General features: G+C 29.0%; 3 protein-coding genes across 3 annotated transcripts; all 3 read left to right on the top strand.

Moving 5' to 3' along the window:
* The first annotated feature begins 696 nt into the window (after nt 1–696).
* Nucleotides 697–5,039, top strand: LOC105617441. The gene is made up of 6 exons (XM_012198996.1): nt 697–754; nt 1,346–1,720; nt 2,054–2,427; nt 2,539–2,644; nt 2,920–3,361; nt 3,632–5,039. Exons 1-6 carry the CDS (start codon nt 697–699, stop codon nt 5,037–5,039), a joined length of 2,763 nt encoding a protein of 920 aa, XP_012054386.1.
* An 8,481-nt stretch (nt 5,040–13,520) lies between these two features.
* LOC105617442 lies at nt 13,521–19,927 on the top strand. The gene is made up of 5 exons (XM_012198997.1): nt 13,521–13,730; nt 18,097–18,234; nt 18,601–19,046; nt 19,523–19,688; nt 19,820–19,927. The coding sequence occupies exons 1-5, from the start codon at nt 13,521–13,523 to the stop codon at nt 19,925–19,927; spliced, it is 1,068 nt and encodes a 355-aa protein (XP_012054387.1).
* Nucleotides 19,928–21,290: 1,363 nt separating this feature from the next.
* LOC105617443 (tetratricopeptide repeat protein 27) lies at nt 21,291–24,669 on the top strand. The gene is made up of 8 exons (XM_012198998.1): nt 21,291–21,363; nt 21,546–22,404; nt 22,486–22,552; nt 22,654–22,986; nt 23,054–23,227; nt 23,297–23,449; nt 23,532–23,693; nt 23,897–24,669. The coding sequence occupies exons 1-8, from the start codon at nt 21,291–21,293 to the stop codon at nt 24,452–24,454; spliced, it is 2,379 nt and encodes a 792-aa protein (XP_012054388.1). The 3' UTR covers nt 24,455–24,669.
* Nucleotides 24,670–25,265: the final 596 nt, after the last annotated feature.

Here is a 25,265-nt window from a genome sequence, read left to right on the forward strand (position 1 = left end):
ATAAATTACTGACATGTTTACTTTTGTTTACATCTTTCTACATTCAAAAATACATTATTAATTAATATATTTAATTAATATAATTAATATATTATTGTAAATAGATATAATAATAATAGAATAAATAAATTTATTCGTGTTGTTTGAAAATTTTTAAATGTTGCACTTAAAACAATAAAATTTATTCAGACATCGCGAAGAAAATAGAAAGAAAGAAAGAGAGCAGTATTTATTTTTTATTATGGTGATTACAATTACATAAAATGTTACAAACAAAAATAAAGAAAAAAAATTAATCAACTATATAATTATAGTCATTATAGATAAATAAAGAAAATATAACAGATAAATAAAAAAATATAATAGATAAATAAAAATAGTAAAATTGAAAGCGAAAAAAGACAAAGAAGAGAAAATAAGAAAAAGAACGCAAAGATTTTAAAAGTCTGTTCATGTTGCTCGTCTAAAGTGCAACACGAACAGACTTTTTTTTTATCGATACGACTAGGGAATTGACCCTTAAGCAGTCTAGTGTATTTATCTACAATCCGTGTTCTAGATAATTCTCGATTTCACTCGTTGGTAGCAGTGTCGACGATTGACATAAGGGGGAGGGATTGGCCAACAAACGGAAAACCTGTTGTTCGCGAACGAGGAATTGAGGAATGTAGATATACCGTAAACGTGAATGCCATCATGAACACCAAAAGAAATCCGCAGCATGTATCAAATTTGTACAACGGAGGTAATCCCGGTACGTTTGTGCTTCGTCTCCGCGATATCTCGCCGAATTACATCCGCGTGTGTGCTAATCGGAAAAAACGCGCATACGCGATTCATCCATAGATAGTAAACTGAAAAACCGTCTGCTGGGCGTCTTTATGGCGTCTGCTATTACATGAAAACAATTTCTTCCCGACGTATGTAAACGCCAGCGATGCTTCATTTCAGATAAATATTATCCACGGACGCGAATATTGCACGAATTTTATAATTGTAGTATTTTATAATTGAAATATATATTTCTTTAAGTGTGAATTTTATAATCTATTTTGATTACTGATGCAAAAACTTCATGATAGTATATGTTGTATCGTGAAAATTTATGTACTTATTTTACATATTTTTTTCCTTTGATACAGAATACGTGGAGTAAAATCTGTTATTGCAAAAGATATTGTAATTTATCTGTCATGAATGTTTTATAAAAGTTTATAAAAATTTTCTGAAGATTTATTATTTTTTTTAGGAAATTTAACTTTTTTAATAAAAAGATAATATTATATGTCTAATGAGATAAATATATAGATATATTTGAGAATAATAATTGTAAAAATTGTTATAGGTACTGTAGGAAGGGACAGTCCATCGGCATTGTTGGAAGTACTTGCAGAAGTCGCATCTCAAACGCTGCACTCAGAAAAGAAACATATTAACTCGATGCTGACGTTGCAATTCAAACCTAAAACTACGAGTATGAAACGAAAAGAATCGTGTTTTACTGTTTCTCAACTCGCATCTATGCCTGTTTCACATCTTGTTAAGCAATTTGCCGTTTTTACAAGCGATGAGCTCAAAAGACAATATTCTTACACTTGTGCATTAATGCCTGGTTGCCATGAGAAATATACTAGTTTTGCTAGTGAAGAAAAAGCGAGAGCATGCATAAAAATTCACCTAGAGAAGCATTTAGAACAGCTAAAAGCTGATAAAGAGACTTGTATGTACTAATCAACTACTATTATCTCTTTATATCATCAACTTGTCATGAATATTACATAAAAGAAATCTCTGATGAAATTGTTTACAATTGTTTAACATTTATTTTAAATTTTAAATTTACGATAATATTAGGTGTGGGAAAAAGTTCGTAGTCGTTTTTTTAATGCCAGCTAATGAAGAAAAACGCCACGAACTTTTTTCCCACACCTAATATATAAATGACATGTAAATGCTCATCCTGGAAAAAATCTTGGAAAGACTTATGTGAAACAAATTTATATTGTATTTACATATTAAAATAATTAAAAGACTTGTTTTTATGTTATTATAGATGATACATTTACAGCAAAAAGTATAAATCATAAGAATCTCAAAACTAATTTACAAAATAAGAAAAGTCGGATGCAACAGATAAAGAAACCACAAGAAACATTAAATAAGGAGAATAAAGACATAATATTGGAAAAGCCCACCAATTGTTTACGTAAAATATTTTTGAACGATATTAATATTAAAGAAAATGAGAAGCAGAAATGTTTTCAGAAATCGGAAAATAAGGAAGTGTGTGACACTGAATTAAAAAATATTTCACAAATAGATAATAAGGTTCTTGGCGATCATAGTTATTCCGAACGATTAAGTGATACACCTAATACAAAAAAAACATCTCTCGATAATATTCCTGATAATGCAGGAGAAGAAAATGTTAGTAATAAACAATTTATAAAACTATAATACAATTGTGAAAAATATTTAAATATTACATTTGATTTTACATTTATACACTAAATTTTACAAATATTTATATTTTTTCAGATTGTATTGATGGTTGTTGGTACTGATAGTGTACATATGAAAGAGTATTCTCATGTCCATCAGAAATTAGCTGAAAATTGTCAAGATTCTAATATTTGTTCACCAGGTATGTTCTATAATTTCATAAAATTCCATAATTTATAAAATAAAAAGTACAATATTATAAGTAATATTATAGTAGGTGGGTGGGTGGGTGGGTGGGTGGTGGTGTGTGTGTGTGTGTGTGTGTGTGTGTGTGTGTGTGTGTGTGTGTGTGTGTGTGTGTGTGCGTGCGTGTGTGTGTGTGTGTGTGTGTGTGTACATATATGTGTGTTAAAATTGTATACATACGTATAGATTTCTAAGTATTATATTTACGTATATGTACAAAATCATGATCAGATGAAACTCAAATCAGCACAAAATCAAACACAGAGATATGTCCAACTACCAAGCCTAAAGGAAAAGCAAAGTTTATTGGCACTAGCAAAGAAGAAAGAGAAATGGCACTAGCATATATAGAACGTATTAAGAAGAAGGGTAATCCTACAGGGAACAATCTTCAATGTCGCATTTGCGACCCCCCTCGTAGTTTCACAGCGCCTACAACTTTAGTGTCTCATTATCGAAGTCACGCTGGAATAAAACCATACGAATGTCGGATATGTAAAGCTGTTTTTACGAGAAGGCACAGTTTGAAATATCATACATTAATTCATCAAAATCAGACTCGTTTTACATGTACAGATTGCGGAAAAAAGTTTAGGCATCCATCTCATTTTAGAGAACATCAACGTAGGCATACTGGAGAAGCACCATTCGGATGTGATGATTGTGGACAACGGTTAGTAAAATTATTGTTCAAAAATATATTTATAATATATAAATATATATAAATAATATTATATTAATATATTTTATACAAATATTTATGTTTCATTTTTATAAATAAGTTTAAATAAAATTAAACTACACATAGATACACATAAATTAGTAAATTTAAATTAAACAAAAATCTTTGTCTTTTTGATCTCTTAAAAAAAAGAAGACAATTAATAGTAATAATTTTGATCGTATAATTTTGATCGTATTAATATTCTACTTTTTATGCTAGGTTTAAAACCAGAAATACTTATAAACGTCATTTAAAAACACGACATAATAAAATCCTTACTACATTTGGTGAAGTTTTACATCCTCCACAAGAAGAATATCAAAATGTTCGAATTAATCGAAAAAAGAAAGATGATTCTCCAAAAGCTACAATAAATATCGATAACATCGCATCCAATGCAATAGTAAGGTTTGAAAACCATGACGAAACGCAAGTTACTACAAATACAACAGAAGAATATGTTCTAAAAGATGGTATTGATAGTAACAGAAACTGGGAAACAAATGATATAATACAAATTGATAAATTTGAGAGTTTTGAGATTTGTTCGGAATCTCAATTGAATAAGACTGATGGTATAGAGACTGAAATAGCTATAGAGTGTAAATACCCCGATAGGAAGAACAGCAATGTGGAATGTATCGATAGTATAGAGGATGGCCTGCTGCAATTAAAAAATTCTTTTTATGATAATTTAAGAGTAACTGATAATGAAGAGAATCATGTTTGTCAACATAATATCGAGAATCAAGATTATGAATGTAATAATGAAATAAAATGTAAAGTCAATTCTAAAAGTGAAACATCAAAAGAAGAAATACAAAAAGATGAAGAAGTAATTGATGAAATAAATACAGATTTTCCAGAAAAACAAGGTAAAAGCAACTTGCAATTGTTGCAAGAAACGCACGATTATCATAAGAAGATATTCAATAGTGACGTACAAGACAAAAACATAACATATTTAAAAATAGCGCAAACAGAAGCTACAAATTCCAATGAAAATGATCAAAAATATGATGAAAAATATGTCATTATACAGAATGATGTCACGAATGAAAATCCTACTAATGCATATAATCCTAAATATGCAAATAATATTGATATTGAAAATAAAGAATATCCGGGAAATAACATCTTCTGTGCACAGGTTGTATATGAAAATATTAATATTTTGCAAGCATTCAATGAAGCTAGTGAAGAGATTATTCTAGAAAATCAAAATAACGTATTGCAAGAAAGCGAATGTATAACTCAATCTGTTGCGACTGATGTGGTAGAAATATTAAATGTTTCTTCAAAAGAGAGTAGTGAAGCAAATCAAGAAACCAATCAACGACAAAGTCATCAGTATTTATACGTCCGTTCCGAACAGTTAAGTACATTAATTGCTCAGAATAAATACGTAACTATACCGCTACATCAAATCAAGTTGTGTCGCAATCATGGATTGCAAGCGAAAGTGGACAATCACCGATCGATATATATCATAAATGAGGATATACAAACAATTATAAAGCAATCTGAGAAACAAAATACGATTTTAATTTTATCTAGTGATATCTGCAAGAACAGCATTTTTCAAATTGACAAAAATAGTATTATTGTCAAAGCTCTAAAGAGATAGATTATCGTATGCAAAGTAAAAATAATATTTGTATAAATAAGATACGTAAAGTTTAATGTTGATCACGTTCAAAATATATTTTGTAACATAGCAATGCGCTAATACGGTCGATCGTACATATGCAATAATTGTTGTAACATAAAATAATCTTAGAAAGAAGGAATAACACAATATAACGCTGCATAAATATCTTGCTTAAATATCTAGAGAACAAAACCAAATAGATGTAATCGTGTGTCTCATTTTTATTACGATATAATTAACTGAAGGTATATAGTTTATATCTTTATAAAAAAAAATAATATATATATGTATATATATATATATATATATTAACTTAAAGAAAAGATGTTAACGGACTAACGAAACTATCCTTGTCAATTTGATAATAACTATGCATGGTATTATTATTGTAAGCATTGGATATTAATATCGTTGGCATTTATTTGTTATATAATGTAAGAAATTATTTTTATAACTTTTTTTAAACATGTTAAGATAAACGTTCCAGACTCCAAATATGTATTATGTAGCTATGTCCGGATATTTACATAAAACTTTATATATTTCTTTATATTATTAATCTCAAATTGTTTTTTTAAATATAGTACTATAATTATATATAATTATAAATATGGATTATTATAAATATAATTTTAAATATAAAATAGTATAATACTATAATTATATATCATTAAATACAATTAAATTATGTTATAATAAAAAAAACCAGAGATTAATAATAAATTTGAGATTAATAATAAATTTGGTGTCCAAGTGTAGGTACATGCGCAATCACTAGGACGTTTACTTCATTATCAGTTTATGTTGATTGCAATAATTACCTGCATTTATTAATTTTCAAGTTTAATACCAAATTAGTATTCAAAATTAAATTTTGCATTCTTTAATTTCATATACGAAAAATCTCTTGGCATATACGAAAAATAAATCTGGTTTCACATGATTACTTTTACCAGATACGGTTCTATTAATTATATTTATTAGCATGAAAAAAAAAATGAAAATATGGTAAAGTGCCAAATAAGAAAATACGTTACAATGTTACAGTTATTTAATCTCAATATAATTTCATATAAAATTTTTCATTTTTTAAGATTGTCATAAATGTACTACTACATAATTTATTTTTATAATAATGCTATTGAAACTTTTTAATATTTATCTCTGTTTTGGATTATTTTAGAGAATATCTTTATACAGATTGCTTAGATGCTCTGCGCACAATGGAGGAAATATTAGAAATAGGAATAAATATTAATATTTAACCTATCAAAATTGTAAAGTGTATTTTAATGCATCTGATAAGTTGAAATTTTAATATTTATTTCTAATATTTGTTCTATTATGCGCAGGACCTTAAAATAATAACACATTTATAATTTTTTTAACAATTATATATTATATTAGCTGAATGAACAAATTATAGATATTTATAAACTGTATGATGTGTGATTTAAGAACAAAGTTTACATTGAATTATTCATTCACTTTCAATTTGGATGACATCTTTTTTTATTTCATTATCTGAACTGATGTACATGATGCAATAAGTTGAAGTGAAATAAATATACATTTGTTTCATTTCAATATATTGCATCAGTTCAGAGAGTGCAGGAATAAAAAACAGACCTATAAATTGCTCCGTATGAATTATGTATAGCGTACTTTGAATGTCGTTAACTTCACATATTTCTTTTTGACATTTTTTCAGCAATACATATTTTTACAATATTTCAGCAATACATATTTTCAGCAATACATATTTTTTTTCTAAAAGAATCAAGATATTGCAATAAATTATAGGTATTCGAAAATTCACATATTAATTGTTAATTAATTGATAATCTATACATTAAGTTCAAATAAGTTACAAACCATGTTTTCTATCTAATTTATGAGTTTCTACATGTTTTTTATGTTGAATAATATATATTTTTATGCTAAATAGTGTATAAATTTATTCTATTTATTTATATAAAATCTATATATCTGAGAAGTTCCGAGATTCAATTGCAATCCAATTAGAAGTACATATTCGATGTTCTCAGAAAAATAAAACGTAGTTAACTAGATACTGTGCTGCATAATTAAGACAATGAATAAAACAGGCATAGTTAAAGAATTTACAATAGTGGTATTTTAACTTTATTTAACAAAGAAACATTTTTTTAAATTCATATTGTTAATTAATTAAAAGAGAAGTGCATACTTTCACACAACACAGTAACTTAAAATCTAACAGGATTTACGATCCTTCGGCTCAACTTAATTTTTTGTTTTTTTTCCGAACATTACATCTTTGTGAATTATTACCTTTAGGATTCTTACAATAAGCCATGGCTTGCGCCATTCCCTTTGTCCATTCCCATTCTTCTTTTGTCATCTTCTCAAAAAAATCAGAATCAAAGAGCTTATCTATTTCAGCCTGATCTTCAGATGATAGATTTTGTAGTTATTATTGATCCTCTTATATCAGTTATCATTGATTTTCTTGTATTTGCAAGCTCTGATGAGGTTCAATTATCTCCTTTATCTCTTTTAGCGATATCTTTAAGTTAGCCTTAATAAATACCTATTAGTTTTCCTTGGTGATAGAATATCTTCTAATATGAGTTCGTTTTAAAAAAGATGCTTTAGTCTAGAAATTTTATTCACTCAGATCTATAAATTTGAGACTCTTTAGTTCTTATACTAAAATTTATTATGAATAAATTTGTGAAAATTCTCATACTTATAAAGAATCAATCTTTGCAGTTTTAGGTACAGGTATTACGTCTAAATTTCAAATAATTAGCCAAGAAATTTAGATAGTTTTTTCTCTTAGATCTCTGCTCCGTAAACTTTAGTCTGTAACCATACAATAATATTTGGAATTATTATACATAGCATCCCATGTATACTAACTTATCTATCGTAATTAATAACAAAATTCTCAAAATTTGATAAAATTTTATTAAATATTGCTAATTTATGTGCAATATATTCAAACTCGGAACTTTCTCGACATAGATAATACAAGTGGTCGATTCAAATTAATTTAAAATACCTTTTTTACTAAAGAATAAAAATCATTAATGTACCAATATGTTAATATATGATTAATATATATACATTATATTACAGAATGTGGTAAGAATAATGAATATAACTGAAGTGACTTTTTGTGTAAAAAAAAAAATCGAAATTATGGAAGCTATGAGAAAGTTGATTTAAAGTCTGTAATCGGAAGACAGTACTATTTCAGCGCTAAGATAAGCTACTAGTTCTGTCATATTACATGTCCTTATCCTATGCTATTTCATAATTTCTAACACCATCAGTAATTCATATGTTCAATTCTTTGACAAACATATCAATGACCTTAACATATAATGCATTTATACATATTGTATAACCTGTAATTTTTAATACCGTCTACAAGGTAATGAATTTTACGAATATAATTATAATAGTTAAGATATTAATTAACAAGGTAGATCATATTAACAAGGTATATCATATATAAATTATATATGTAATATTATTATTATTATATAAAGGGTGCCTTTTTGATAGGAATAAGATAGGAGCGAGAAATAAAATATAAAAATATAGCTAATATCATTAAAATATTTATCAGTTACGATTTCATATTGATAAAAAATATAATCTTTATATAATCTATAAAATTATGTATATTAATTATAATCAGTTTTGATTATAAAAATATAATATTGTAGAAATTTAGACAGGGAAAAAGAACATGTAAGGCAAATTACTCAAGAATGTTCGTTCTCGCAGAGGTTTCGTGTTGTACAGTTTCGTATCAGGATTAACATAATATAGTAATAGTGCTTTGAAACCGCGAGCCTATAATCGCATCGAGTTATCGACTATATAAAGAACAATAACTTTGCTTACATAATATGTATTTTTCTACGTATATTTTGTACTTGCGAATAAATTTCTAAAAATATTCCGCATGAATTATTCCGATTACCCGCTATATAATTTAAATAAAATCAGGAGTTAGCGTGCAAGTAACATATATTAAAGTTTTTTACGAATGCAAATTCTTTTTACAAACGCGAGATTCTTAATTGTTTTATAGAAATATGACACAATATTGAAAAGATAAAGTAAACAATATATTACAATTAATGGACATGATCCCATTATTGAAAGTTTTACAAAAACCATTATTAGAACCAAAATTTTAAATATTAAATATTAAGCTTTTAATAATATGTATGCCTTTAAATAATAATATCGTTGTTTATAAAAATTTAATAATTTATGAATGAATTTATTTAGAATTATACATATCATTAAAAGCTTAATGTTTAACATTTTTGTCATTTCGTCCAAAAATTGGATCATGTCCATTGACTGGTACATTTACCTTAATATAACATACTTTTAAAATACATATCTTGTCGATATGTCGTCTCGATCCAGATTACGATACTTAATATCGTTTTGGAGAATTATAGCTTTCTCTTGTAAAACTTTTCAGAATCTTTCGCTCGGAACTAGTCGACAACGCAAACGGCAAGCAACGACAAAAAAATAATTGAAGATGAATGAAAGAATAAAAGCGAATCAGACAAAAGAATTCAATTAAAGAAGAAAATCTTATAACGCCATCTAATTATTATCTGCTGCTATCCTATTCATTGATATTCATATTTATAATATGATAATAATATTTTATGTCGATGCAATATTTTTCTAATAGAAATAATCTGTGAAAGGAAGAATATTTTGAAAATGTTACATCCCATTACGCGCCGCGACTTTAATTAAATGTCTAATGTTTTTGATTCCCTAACATTAATATATTTCATTGAATCTTTGAAATTTGTGCTACAACTTTTTACGTTTTAAGGAAAAAAGGAAAAAAAAAGGGATTTTCTCTGAACATCTCCCTGAAACACTTCCGACATAACAGTAACATTAATTCTATATATGTCATATACATTTTTCACTTTAATCCTTACTTTATTTTATTTCTTCTAATAATTAAATTTTTCCTTATGAGAAATCTCATCAATGCATTACTTTTGCTACTTGGATAAATCGCGCTATTATTATTTTCACAAAATTTCGCTCTTCTCAATAAACAAAAATTTTGAAAATCAGCAAAAATAATTTCGAAGTTACGTCTCACACAACATGAAATATTTCCGAAATATTTTCAAAATATTGCATTGCAAGATTTTAAATACTTCCGAAATGTTTCATGGAATATTTCTAAAATAGAAATATGTCCAGGAACCCAGAGTTTTTGAAATATTTTTGTTTTCACAATATTTGTACAAAATATTTTAAAGAAACATATTTTATATTTTTAAACAATACTGCAAAACGTTTTATGAAATATTTCTGAAATATTTTTTATTGAAATATTAAAAAAAAAATAATTCACATAAATATTTCAAGCTGCATGATAAATATACTCTTCGTTCTCAATATAACACAGTGAAAGACTCATGATTAAGTCGCTTTCATCAAGATCAAGAAATTCAAAAAATGGTATTTATAATGGTATTTATAACAGGTTGTATAATATAGAAATGTATATTCATACATTTTCACTAAATAGCAAAATAACATATGAGCAGAGTGTAAATCGATTATTGAAAAAGTGAAGTCTCTGATCTAACCAAATTAAATTATATTCACCGATACATCCTTGTATACATACCAGATACATGCCAGATATTAACCTTTACATTTATGTAAAGGAATATATAAAATTAATATTGCGAAATTATTTGCAAAAGTATATTATGTATAAACATTTACTTCTACTAATAGTATCAATTAAGGTCATCAGGAGTGATTAAAATATAATAATAATAATTATTATTATTATAATAATTATTATTATTATATCTAATAAGGAATCTTCTTAGATATCTAATAATCTGAAATAGAGTTACATTTGTAATTCAGTAGCCTCATGATATTAAAAATGATATTTGAGAAATGTTTTTAATCTTTATTAGATTTGTGCATAATAGACATTATAGGCATACTTTTAAACCATGAATTTAAACATAATAAACTACGAGATGACTCGACATTCAATTTGTATCTATGTTTTCTTATTATCTCTTACGACATGATGTAGTCAAAGAATCACAAGGGCTCTGCTTAAAAAAAATCAACAAATTTCATTCAGAAATTCAAGATTTTTGAATTCAAGACAAGAAATACAATATCAAGAAATAATCAAGACAAGAAAAACGAAATTTCTTATCTTGAAAATCAAGACAAGACAAGAATTCTTGTCTTGAAATACTAGTCTCTTCATTAAATTATACCTATAAATTGGGAACAACACAAATATTTACAACATCCTAGATTCATCGCCGCGCGAATGCCAAACATTCGCTGACATTCGCGACCGGTTCGTGTCGGCCGGGATGACAAGACGCGCGACCGGCAACAATTACGCGGGCGCGGCATGTCGTCCTGTTGTTTTTCTTATTTGGAGAACGGTTCGCGTTCCGCTGGGGAACAAGGTTTGCGAGGCGGTTAAAATGGCGAGCCGAAACCAGGCTCGCTGATCAGGATATAATGGGGTATACGTGTCGCACATCGGCGACGATCGCACGGCGTATATATTTACTGTTATAGGACGTTCGCGGGGCGAACGCTGTTCGCCATGGTTCGCCGCGCGCTCGGCGACCTGCGTTGTACCTGCAGCCGACCAGTTCACCAGTATGGCAGTATCGCGAACCATCGCGAACGGCGAGGACTTGATCGCAGGTGCCGCCTGCGCCGGTGTAATTTCCCGTCGTTCTAATTCACGCGAGAGAACGTGCGTTCGCCTCGGGAAACGGAATTGGCGACGCTCTCGCAGTCTTGCAGAATCATCGGGGATAGTCTTGTTGAATGAATTATTAGATACAGCTGTCTCGTTAAGTCTAGTCTCACGAAAACAGAACGGAGAGACTGTACTTCGCGATACTTCGGCGAGATCGTACTATACTTGCACAACAACGCGATCTCGCTGTGCGTCATTATTCGCAAGTTATCGAGGTCTTCGCGTTCGCCGCGGTGATATCAGGTATGATTACACGTGTACAGCCTTCGACGAGAGATATATTCTCAGGTATTCTGATGTAATCCATCCCAAGGAATATATCAAATCAAATGATTTTATTTGGACTTTAAAATGATGACTTTAAGTTTGATTATTTATTGAAGAATTACAAGGTTTAATTGTTTATTATTATTGACGTTAAAAGAATTAATAAAATTGTCATTTTGATTTTGTTGAGACACACACTCTCTGTGTGTTCCTTGGAAAGTACAGAAGCTTACAGCAATATTACTGCAACATTTGCAACATTACTGTAATATTATTGTAACGTTACAATATTGCTTCAATATTTGGAGTCATTTGTGCTGTATGATAAGCGTCACATCTATGGACGCTAGTTCCTTTACACTCTTCTATAGATAGGCCGAATATAACGCTTCTATCCAAGCAGAACAACAACCCATACAACACAGATCATTATAACAATAATGACTGCGTTCAGCAAAAAAAGCAACTTTGCAACTGTTATTCAAATCCAAGACACATACAAAAATCAACAAAAAAATCAAAATGATTTTATTTTTATTCTTAACGTTAATAAACAATCAAATTTTGTAGCTAAAAATTATCATTTTGGCTTTCATGACATCAAAATAAATTAATGATTTTGACTTTCTCTTTAATTTGGTATATTCCTTAGAGATATCAGATTTTTTTAATATTATGATTGACCTTTCTCTTAATTTCTCACGAATCTATAAATGTAGAAACCAATCGCATTAAATATAATTTTATAACAATTGCAAAATCGCTTTTTATGCTGAACGTAGTTATCGCAACGTTCCAGCAATATTGTAATTGAAAAAACGTTGCAGCAATATTGCTCCAAGTTCTAATATGCTGTATGGGAAGTCGTGATACATACAAAATAACATCAAAATAACATTAAAATGAATCGTAAATGATTGAAAAATGACTTTTAGTAATCATTTTGCAATCATTTCGCTGTCATGATGACTTGTGTTCTGCTTCACAAGCAATCACTTCACTAGCCAGTCAGACCTCCCTCTATTGAAGGAGTCAAGAAGAAGCTCTATGAATGCTCAAACATCAGGAGAGATACCTCCGGTATGGTGACACATCCGGTACGCAGGAGTTGAACTGTAGCGAGGACTTCGATTGCATCTGAAAGGCTGGAAGTAACGGTGGTTCATCGAGTGTCATCCTGATCACATCACGAATTGACGCTCGTCGGAAAGAATTTTCGGGAACAAACATTAGCGGTGCAGTATATCATGCGCACGAAGAACCATCCCGGAAAATCGAAAGCGACACGACATTCTTACTGTCGGCAATACGCGGAACACGCGCCATCGGCGTAAATATTGAATTGAACAAGTGACGTAATATTAGTTGCGCGAGGCATGATAATAAGCGAGGACGTCGTCGTTGCTCGTCGGCGCACCTCGCGATCAGATAAAGCCGCTCGAAATTGTTCCCCGTTTCGAGGTCGACGTACTGCTCGCGTATCTGCCGCAGAGAAGCCCGATAAAAGGTTCAGTCCGGATCTACCATCGTTGCCAGCCTGCTGTTGCATTCCCGAATTCTCGCCGGCGGAAACGCACGGAATGGAGGTGAGTCTTTCCCTCGCTTCGACTAAAAAGTAAATAAAAAGGAGTTTCCGGAAAGCCGATCGTTTGCTGATACTCCACCCTAGCAAACATCGAATATAACTATGTAATGTAGCTGTAAAATATTTATATATATATGTTATATAGCAGTTACATTTATTAGGTCCGGTTTCTCATCAATGTAAAATTATTTTAGTTCAATTTTCTCTTTATTCTTGGAATTAGAAAAAGATAAACAGTAAGTTAAATCGAAGTTAAAATTAATCTTACATTGGTGGAACTAAGGGCTAAGTTTGTTTTGTGCCCGTTCCTGTCAAATTTAATTTTAATATTAGTTCAACTAACTCTTTACTAGTTCTAAGAATCAGAAAAAGCTAGTAAAGAATAAGTTAAATCGAAATTAAAGTTAATTTACATTGATAGAAACGGGATATTACTTGAACTTGCATATGTACGATTCATCTTTTCTCTTTTTTCTTCAGTGTAGAGAGAAAAGGAGGGAAGAGATGAACTGTGCAGAAAAGTCAACTAAAAAGAACAAGACTAACGTTTGCTGAAACATATTTTCGTAGACTGTCTTAGAGAGATCATTCATTGGAACGATCTAACTGATGATCTGCCGTCCCACAGATGTCCCTTGTATTTCCTGTAATTTAAAGCAATCGAAATACACGTATACTTGAATTTAGGAAAGTTAAAGATGCGTGTTAGACATCAGGAAATAGGAAAATATGGAAAGTGTAACTAAACGGAGCAAATCTGCGTGACGACAGTCTTATTTATCTCTAATGTTCGAGCAGCGAGTGAATTGACAGTTACGCAAAACGCGAATTTATAATACGATTTAGAAAAAAATCAATAGCAATCTGATTAAAAACAATCTTGTTAAATTTCAGAAAATCTTTAGTGAAAACAAACGTCATGCTCTTGTTTTAATAAAATTTTATTTGTTTTAATTAAAATTTGTTTTAATTTGTTTTGTTTGTTTTAATTATAATTTGTTTTATTTATTTTAATTAAAATTTGTTTTAATTTAATTTGTTTTGTTTGTTACTATTGTTATTAAATAAACACGATAATTTTCAATTAGACTGTTTTTTTTTTTATTAATGCTGTTAATTTAATTACAATATCATTTTTTTTCGTGTTCAGAACGAAATGAGATCCCTTTTCGCATTTGTTTCAAAGTGAAGAAACAAAAATTGCTTGATTAATTTGATTTCATTGCACGTCCTTTTTATCTTTCTATCATTTCAAAAGATAAATAAAATAAAAATAAATACAGATATAGAGATAAAAAAATATAATTATTGATTAAGGAAATAAGGAACTTGAATAAATACTTAAAAGATATAATTATTTTATTATTTAATTCGCGTGATAAATATGAATTAATGTTATAAGAGGTCTGGTTATGAAAAGATTTGGATTCCGCTGAGCGAGAGTTAATTTCACCTCGTACTATTGCGCGTGACATTGCGACTGTGTTTACAATGACATTTTTCATTGAATCGCCTGCGCAATGTTGATATCATATCTCTCGCACTTCACACAGCTTCTTCATAATGTTTAGTAATTTGGTGCTTTAATTGCAAAAAGTTAGTGTGACGTTAGTGTGACAGAAGAAGAAAAATAAAAATTTTTTGTCTAAATTTAAAAAGTTGAAATAAATGCGTGCTCGTAATCATTTCATGTAACAATTGGTAACAATTGGTAATAATACAACATATTTCGCATATTATTATTATACATTTGTTAAAACAGTCAATAAATTTGTAAAGCCATCGCGGCTCCTGTTTGCGGAAAACTTTTGTTCACGTTTCTGCTTCGTTCTTAAATTCTAAACAAATTATTAGGAATTGTTATGGAATTCTTATCAAGAAATGTGTTTGATATTACTTAATGTATTACAATTTTAATTTTTCCTATATATTAGATATTTTTAAATATATCGCAAGTTGAAACCAACATCGATATAGTAACAGACAACATCTTAGAGATCCTTTTAAAGCCGATTGACTTCAACTATAATTCGATTCAGTTGACGTAATATTGTACGCGATCTTCATACAGAATGATACAAGACTCAAGATCAAAATGAGGCAATCGTGTTTGACGCACGATATAAAAATATAGATCTCCCTGGAAGAGAACAGAATGACTGTACGAATATATTACAATCAAAAGTCAAGGCAGTAATCTAATTTAAATATATTTTCTTCTTTACATAATGATTAATTTATTATTCTAAAGATACGGAAAGTAAAATTCTAAAAATTGATTTAATTGAAACTTTATAACCGTAGTTACCTTTTATTTGAACTTACTATGAGTCTTAAATATTATTCTACTTACAATGAGTCTCAATATTCTTTGATTTTTTTTAATTCCAAGTACTTATATATTGTCTACATTTTATAATTTATAACACTTGGAAGAGAATGATTTGGCAATTCAAATGTTAATCGACATTGGGAGAACTGTATCAATCTTAAGTCGGTCGCTCAGATATTCTCGAAGGAAGCGAAGATGGTGCACGCTGATCGAAAGGAGAGATGAAAGAACGGTAGGAAGAGTCGTGGCCCATTTCTTTTAGAAGGGAAACGATGATTACAGTTAAGCCGTTACCTCCGTCGGTGCTCGCTCAGTTTTCTGTGGACGGCATTCCTGACCGGCGTCACGTCACAGCTGGAAATCCTCGTGAGAAACTCGGTATAGCGGCTGCTCGGTATAGCAACAGCTTCTGTCCTCGCCTCGCCTTTCGTACGCTACGCCAACCCTTTTACGACACTTTTCTTGCCAGAGACACCGAGACGAGATATTAAAGCTGGCCTTGGAGTCTTTCTCAGACCTAGTTAATCGCCACGAAAATTTATTCAAATGACCTTTAATGATATCCGAGCGAATGCTAAGCTTTATGAATCAATGGATAATCGATACAAATATGATAGAAATTGCTCAGCAAAACATAAATAGAATTGCTATATAACATATGTATGTAAATATACACATTTTACATTTATATTACATCCATTGAGAAAATTTCTGGTTCAAAATGGCCGAATTATCAGAAAATTCTGATCATATGAGTAAAAATTTTGATTATTTCAACTAGAATTATAGATCCAACTAAAAAATTTTTATTTGCCCGTCACTTTTAACCAGAATTCCAATTAATGCAACTCTTTTTTTCAGTGTAGCAGTTATATTTGATGTTTACTGGAAAACTGTGAGAAAATAGTATTAGATTAAATAAAAAAAAACTATTGGAACGAATATATTTGACTCGAATGTCACTCTCAAACTCGGTTTTTTAATTATTTTCAATAATTTTTTGCAAGTCTAAAAGTATTTTCCATAAAGTATTTTTCCGTAAAGAAAGAACAGATTTTTGAGATTTTGATGTAAACGTTTGAAACGGAAGTGACTCAAAGAAAAAGAAAAGTAATAGTGGAGAGAAGATTTTATCATGATAAAAGCACGATGTATTCACTGATATTAAAAAAAAAAACGATTTCTAATAGCCTTGATTTTTACCGAAGGTCATCGCTTGATTCCTGTATCTTTTTCGTACAGAAAATATATTTCTTATTTATCCGTTTCATGACTTCAAAAAATGCATGACATGTCGAGGAAGTTGCAATGGAACACGATATAATTTTTTCTGAAGATAAAAACTGATAATGTTCGATATGCGATCGATAAAGGCAAAGATGACGGTTATTGTTGCAATAAGAAATTTGCTGCACCGCTGAAAACCCTTTCACCTTCCCACCGCACATACATAATTCTTTGAAAGTATTTTATTCTCCACGGTATCATTCGAATGAAATAACATATCTATTTATCAATAGTTATTACAATCAATCCATTAATCAATATTGGATGCCAATAAGCATGATGAGAAAGATATCGAGAGAATTGAATATATACACACACAAAATGATATGAACATGATATAAAAATTTAAAAGACGTCATCACGCTTTCTTTTATATCTACAGATCAATTATTAGTTACTCTAATAAAAGATCAAATAAAAAGGATCGTTAAAAAGGATCAGATAAATTTTTCAACTATTTGATCGAATCCATATTGGATGTTAGTATGTTAGTACTTTGTTTTGTAAATGGAATTTTAGTGAGATTCCTCTTATCTTAAATTTTTTGAATTCTTTGTAAAGAAATTTTAAAATTCTGATAACGAGTTCGTGTATCACATAACTTAAAATTCTTTGTATTCTTCGTGAAAAGATTTTAAAACCTTAATAACGAAATCATTGAATTTTAATGTTAAATACTCTTGTATTTCTCGAGAAAAGATAAAAATTAAACGGTGTTCCATATTTTCATGTGAGAATGCATGTGCAGGCGGAGCAAAGACTGGAGCAGTTAAAGAGAGCGACGGACAGAATACAAAGGGAAATCGAAGAAGTCACCGAGAGGGAACACGAACTGCGGAACGTGGGTAGCATTAAAACTACATCCCACGAGACGGTAGACTTCAAGGTATCTTCAGAATGAACACCAAGTAATACAGTTTAGCGTCTCTGTATCTATAAAAATTGCACGCACCTCTCTTTTCCTTTATAAAAATAAAAATATTTTCGAGTTTTAATTCCCTGAAGAAAATCTATACAGCACAGAATTTGCAATAATATCGCTGCAAAATCTCTGCAATATTGCTAATAATAATTTTATTGTTTTGTTTGTACAAATATTGCTAATGTTGCGGCAATGTTATTGCAACTTTTGTGCAACTTTGTGCTGTAGGAGAAAGATTAAAATATGAAAATATGTTTAGAAATCGTCTCGAACACGAAAAGATCCACTTGTGTTTTAAAATAATATATAATTAGTAATTTTATTGCATAGGTGCGCCGTATGCCACAAGCTCTGGCCTCGGGAAAATTGAAAAGAACGACGTCTACACCACAGATACTGGAGACAGTCAGCCCGACGTCGCGGTCGCCAAACTTGACGCCAAAGATGACGAACGGCGTGATATCTACGCGCACGACGCCGACACCGCTGCGTTTTGCAACCACGCCAAATCAGAAGGGTTTGATGCACAGGTTTCTAGCTACACGGGGAAAACTCTATAAGAGTAAATCGCAAAACGACGATAATTTGAATTCTTCCATAACGCCCGTTATCACGCTCAATCCTTTGAGTATCAAAGCCTTTAACAGAACATTGGAAATACCACTGGAACCGAATGACGAGCCAAAGAAACCATTAACGAGGAAAGGATATGTTCCTGTCGAGCAAAAGATTCAAAAAGAGTTACATGACATGAAAGAACGAGAGAACGAATTAAGGTATCAAAGTTTTCATTTATCAAAGAATTTACTTTATTTTTATTGAACGATCAGACAGTTTTTAAAATAACAGATTAAAAGGAAAATTAATTTGAGATTGACTTTTTAATTGTTTGAGAATAAGTTTTGAAATTTATTAATAAAGCGATTTGTACTATTATATTTCCAATTCTGTAACAATAATAAATAATAGTAATTTAAATAATTTAATTATATTAAATTATTTAAATTTATTATTATATATAATTATTTAAATTATATTAATATATAATTAAATAATAATATAATTTAGATTTATTTAACTGATTTATTTATTTGATTTTGTTTGCAATGAAGAAAGCATTAAAAAGCTAAAATATCATGTTATCTAGGCAAATTGCTGCATGTTGTAACAAAAATTACGTAAAGGAGTCTTTTCACTTGATTATAACATTTGCAAATTAATTGATTTGTGTAAATCTCGTTTTATCTTCTAGATTGATGAGATCGCAGATGTTAGCAAAGTCTCAGCCAAATCTACTTGATATAGGAAATGATAACGATTCCGATATTTACGACGGTTCCAGTTCCCTTAGAAGTGGCACTTCCACTAATACCTTGAATGAAGATGAAATCGAGAGAGAACATAAAGGAAAACACAAGGTTAATAATGTTTCATTTTTTACAATCAATTACTATCATCAAAATAAACGTTAGTTTATAATAAATATAATTCTTTAGATCGCATTTATTGATAGTTTTACTAAGTGATAAAAAAAATCTTTTATTTGTAGCCTAATCCACGACGTCGTAACACACTCATCGAGCAATGGGAAAATCTGATAGCAGCCAAGAGAGAAGCTATTGAGAATAATAATGAGAAAGATAGAAACTACTTTTGAAAGTTTTACTATTTGCAGACAATAACACCATCTTTATCTTTATCCTATCGGTATCCCGTTCTATCTAAATGGTTGATTGTAAATTAATAATACTTATTAATATTACAGTGGATAATCGTATTGCAATAAGAACATTGCTCCATGTATATCTTAAATAGATATTTTCTTGTTTTTTATCTTGTTTTATATAGTTTATTTACGAATGATTCATTTTTGTGTTTGAATATTTATGCGCTCTAGTATTATAATTAAAATTTAATTCAGGTCGCGGCTGCGTGTTTTCAGTATTAAGTTATTGGTTAAATAATGTTATTAACATGCAACTATAAAATTGAAGAATTTAAAAAAAAATAGAACACATTTTATTTCATCATTATTGATGAATTGGATAACATAAATACAATATGTAAAATATTCTTACTCGCGAGCGAGTAACTGAATTTTCGTATGTTATCATCTAATTTATAACTTTGCGGGTGTTAAGTGCTTATTATAATTGTTAGTTCACTCGATTTGGACGTGTATAGTATTAAAAATATGTGTATCAAATACTAATTAGTCGTGAAGACAGATAAGATATTCGATGGATACCTGCATGTGAAAAATCCAATTGTAATAATAATATTAAATAATATTGCATTAATTGCAAATATTTGTTTTGTCATATCTGGCACTTTGTTTGGTTTCATTATTACCACAGCTCACTACCTTAATAACACTTCATTAACAAAAAGTATTATAATAAAATCTATAATTATAAAGATATATTATAATGTTCGATTTTTATTTTAAAAAATATCTATTGCAGCACAGTTAAGCATACACTGACGCATAAGGCAATAAATAAGACAATTAAAAATTTAAATAATTTTCAAATTACTATTGATCAGGAGACTTTGTATTATTATATTAAATTTTATTTAAAAATAGGACGGATAAGACCTGAGAAAGCATATAATATATTATTATTTTTTATAATTTTAATAAGATATAAAATCATTGTTTGTAGTTTGTTTTATGCTATTCATCACGCGATTGTTTGCCGGTGATGAGAAAGATTGATTTATGTCTTTATTTATAATTAATACTTATCTGATCAGTCGTGGACGTAGCAGGAAGAAAATTAAAAAAACATGATTATAGCATAGAAGAAAACCACAAAATAGTGAATATTATCCATTGAGAAGATATGTGAACATTGGCTACGTAGTTCAATCTACGTTTTAAGAATATAGGAATATAGAGGCGCTTCAATATAAAGTCCACCTGTCCACGCGGTATCTTCTTTTGTGTGAAAAATAAAAAACCAAACGTAAAACAAACGCAGTATTTTTCCACATGTTTATGATTATATTATGACATTATGGCCTCACATATAATCGAAATAGACGAAGACATAGAAATTAAACTTTTACTTAATTTCTCTATAAATAAAGGTATATTGTTATTATATGTTACTGTAAAGTCATAAAATTCAATAAAATATACAATGACTTTTGAATACACATATATAGTATATTTTAATATGTAGAAATTTTTCTGTTATACTAATGTTTTTTTACAAGAATATATAATTCTATTTCAATAATTATTTTTTATAATTATTATATCTATTTAGTTTCAGATTTACCAAATAATGTATGTGAAATATTAAACGGCCGATACGAAGATGTAATAAATAATGAACTTTCCATATTTATCGAGGCAATAAAAAATGGTGATAACTTAGAAGAAATTATACACAATAGTTTATCTGAAACTCATACCCATCTGTCGTGGCTGTGTACAGGAGTAGCTTCGTTATTATACTTTATTCAATGCAATTGGACAGGGCCTCCTATTGATAGAGATATTGATTGGTTGAAAACCAGAAGAGATGAAGCACTCAACCATTTGTCCTTATATGATGGATGTAATATAAATATACGAAAACCAGAACTTATTTATCTGTCTAAGAAAATATTTTCTGACGTAGATCTGCAACTTAAATATAAAAGTTGTATTTGGTGGTTGTTTAGAGCTACTCTGATGCATCAACATATTTTAGATGAAAACACAGGAGTATTGTTTGAAGAAACTGAGAATTTAATAATAGAAATTAATAATCTGAATATATTAGAACATCCTCTTTGTAAGCTTTTATTCAACCTGGAAGCTGGTATATTTTATTTGTACTATAAAAGATCACAAAATTCTGAAAAACATCTTGAATGTGCACAAAAAATAGCAGGCTTAAAATTAAATTTAGAAGGTGCAATGGGAAAACGTACCAAGTATCAACAAGAAGAAAAACCGCAATTATATCTCAAAATAGAAATGAACAAGGATACTTTCCTTTCGATAGATTGCGAAAATGTACCAAGATCTTTGAGTTTAAATGATTTTGATGATTTGAGATTAGATTGCATTGAGTTTTCAGAACATAAAGAAGAAACTAAATTAGGTATGATAGAAGAAGCAATAATTTTAGGAAAATAGTAAGTATAACAATATATTTGTATTCATATCAATTATAGCGTGTAATTATTATAACATAGAAAGATTTTAATAATTAACAGTGTTCAGTTGCAGCTGTGTCAACCTACGTACGAACTTACTGATGAGGAAATCAGGCCCTATCTAAGTGTAAGCTGTAATATTAACATTGAATTTTTCTTTAATAAATTTTTCTTAATAAATAATATAGTAATTTATTATTAATAGATAATATTAAGAAATTCTTGTAGAGAGTTATTGAGAGTACAAAAAATTGGTCATTAAAGATGACTTCTTTATACTATCGTTGCTCATCAGAGTCTAATAATAAAAGAACTATCAATAGATCAATGAAGCAAACACAGTCTCTAATAAATGATTATAATGATGTAAAAGTACCTATAGCCAGAAGAATGGATTTATTTTTTGCAAGTGGTATGAGACCGATTTGGATGTTGGAAGAGAAATGGGCTAATTTAATGTTCAGTTTTGGCGATGTAAAAACAGCTCTAGAAGTTTTTATAAAATTAGAATTGTGGGAAGATGTGATTGTCTGTTATAACGTGTTAAATTTGAAACATAAGGTATATTTTATATTAAATATATGATAAATAGTTATATAATAAATAACTAATGTGAACACTTTTTCAGGCAATTGAAATTATCGAGCAGGAAATATCTAAGAAGCCAACAGTAAAATTGTGGTGTCTGTTAGGAGATGCAACTGGGGATGTGAGTCATTATGAAGTGGCATGGAAATTGTCCGATGAAAAAAGCAGTAGAGTACAAAAACATTGGGGATTATATTATTTCGCAAAGAAAAATGTTAGTATTTGAGTCGCTAACTACTAAGTAAACCTTTATTCAACTCTTAATGTAAAATTTATTTTTTAGTATGTCGAGGCAATACCACATTTAAAGCTATCAGTTGAATTGAATAATATTCAGGAAGACGTGTGGTTTAGATTGGGTTATGCAGCATTACAGATCGAAGATTGGAAGTTGGCTGCTATGGCATATAAACGTTACTGTTCTTTAGAACAATTTGTATGTACACATATTTCTGATATTACTACTTTCACAGTCGATATGGATTTCATAAAATTTTTATTCTATCTAAAAATTTCAGGCTTTTGAAGCATGGAACAATTTAGCAAAAGCATATATAAAATTGGGAGATAAAACAACAGCTTGGAAATTTTTACAAGATGCCATAGCATCTTGTTACGATTGTTGGCAAATATGGGATAATTTGATGATCGTAAGCATTGATTTGGGACATTTTTCGGAGGTAAATATATATGATATTTTACAAAAATTCTTTGTTCAAGTATCTAAATCGATTTTAAAATTTACATTATAAGTTACATTAACACATTTAAAATTACAGAATTAGTTTATACGTATACATATATTAAAAGTGAATATATATAATTTATATTTGATATAAATCTTTATATTACTTATTAATAGTTTTAAATAATTTATTTACAGGTTATTCGATGTTATCATCGTATTTTGGATTTGAAAAATAATCATTTAGATGTTCAAGTTCTCCAGATATTAACAAATGCTATAGTAAATAATATTAGTGATGCGAACGGAAATCCAGCATCTCGTTTGCTTCAAAATAGTTTGGAATTATTTGGAAGAATCACTTCTAATATACTTAATAATCCAGATATTTGGAGAATGTACGCTGAACTTGTCGTACTGAAAAAAACAGACGTTGACGAAGAGAGAGCGGCACAGTATCTACAAAAAGCATATCGTTTTATCACTTCAAATCCATGGAGTCACAGCGAAGCTGCAACTCTAAAAGTACTGGATTTATGTTGTGATTTAGCACAAGCATATTTACGTTGTACCATTGATATTGCAGTTATCAAGAAAAGGAAAATGTTAGGAAGCGCTAAATTGTCGCTTCTAGGAGTCGTGAAAAAAGTCAAGGAACAAGAGTGGAATAATACGAACATCATCGAACAATTAATGAAAGTTGAAGAATATTTAGCGACTATAACGAATGAATTAGAACAAATAAAATCTACATAATAAAGATATTACTAGAAGAATTCTTTTTCTACAGAACTTTAAAAAATCAATGATATGATTCTAATAAGATAGTTTCACAACAAACAATATAAATATATTTTAAATTCTATTTCATATGCATTGTATATAATTAATTATTGTAATCAATTATTATCATTGATAATATTCTACATACACATATATGTTAGTCATACATATAAACTGAAAGTCAGATATTTATCGTATCAATATTCATACAAATAATATCTTTATTAGCCAGTTAGACACACTTATTATAATTTAATCTAAATAGATAAAACTCGTTACAAACTGTAATACAGAAAACATTTAAATTTATTGCATTTTCTATATATGTATATATATTGTAAATTAAGTTCCTTAAATTGAACAAAATTTAAGTTTCTAAAATTTTCAAAAAACCTGTTATATTAAAATTTTTGTGAAAATAACTTAAATAAGTTTCTAAAGATAACAATTTTTTTATTTTTGAACACATGTATATATATATATATATATATTTATTTGTAACAATAATATAACACAATATTTACATCCTTATCCTTATAATGTTTTTTAAATAATATAAAGTACTATTTTTCATTTGCGATTTTAAAAAAATTATAATCCATTTTCGCAATGTTCTATAAATTATATCTATAGATATGTTTCTTATTGCTGCACTCTCTGAACTGCACACGGTGCAATAAGTTGAAGTGAGATAAATGTATATTTATTTTATTTCAACTTATTGTACTGTGTGCATGCAGTTCAGAAAGTGCAGCAATAAAAAATTATGAGCCAATTTCATCAA

Source organism: Atta cephalotes, assembly GCF_000143395.1.
Source record: "Atta cephalotes unplaced genomic scaffold scaffold00013, whole genome shotgun sequence".
NCBI lineage: Eukaryota > Metazoa > Arthropoda > Insecta > Hymenoptera > Formicidae > Atta > Atta cephalotes.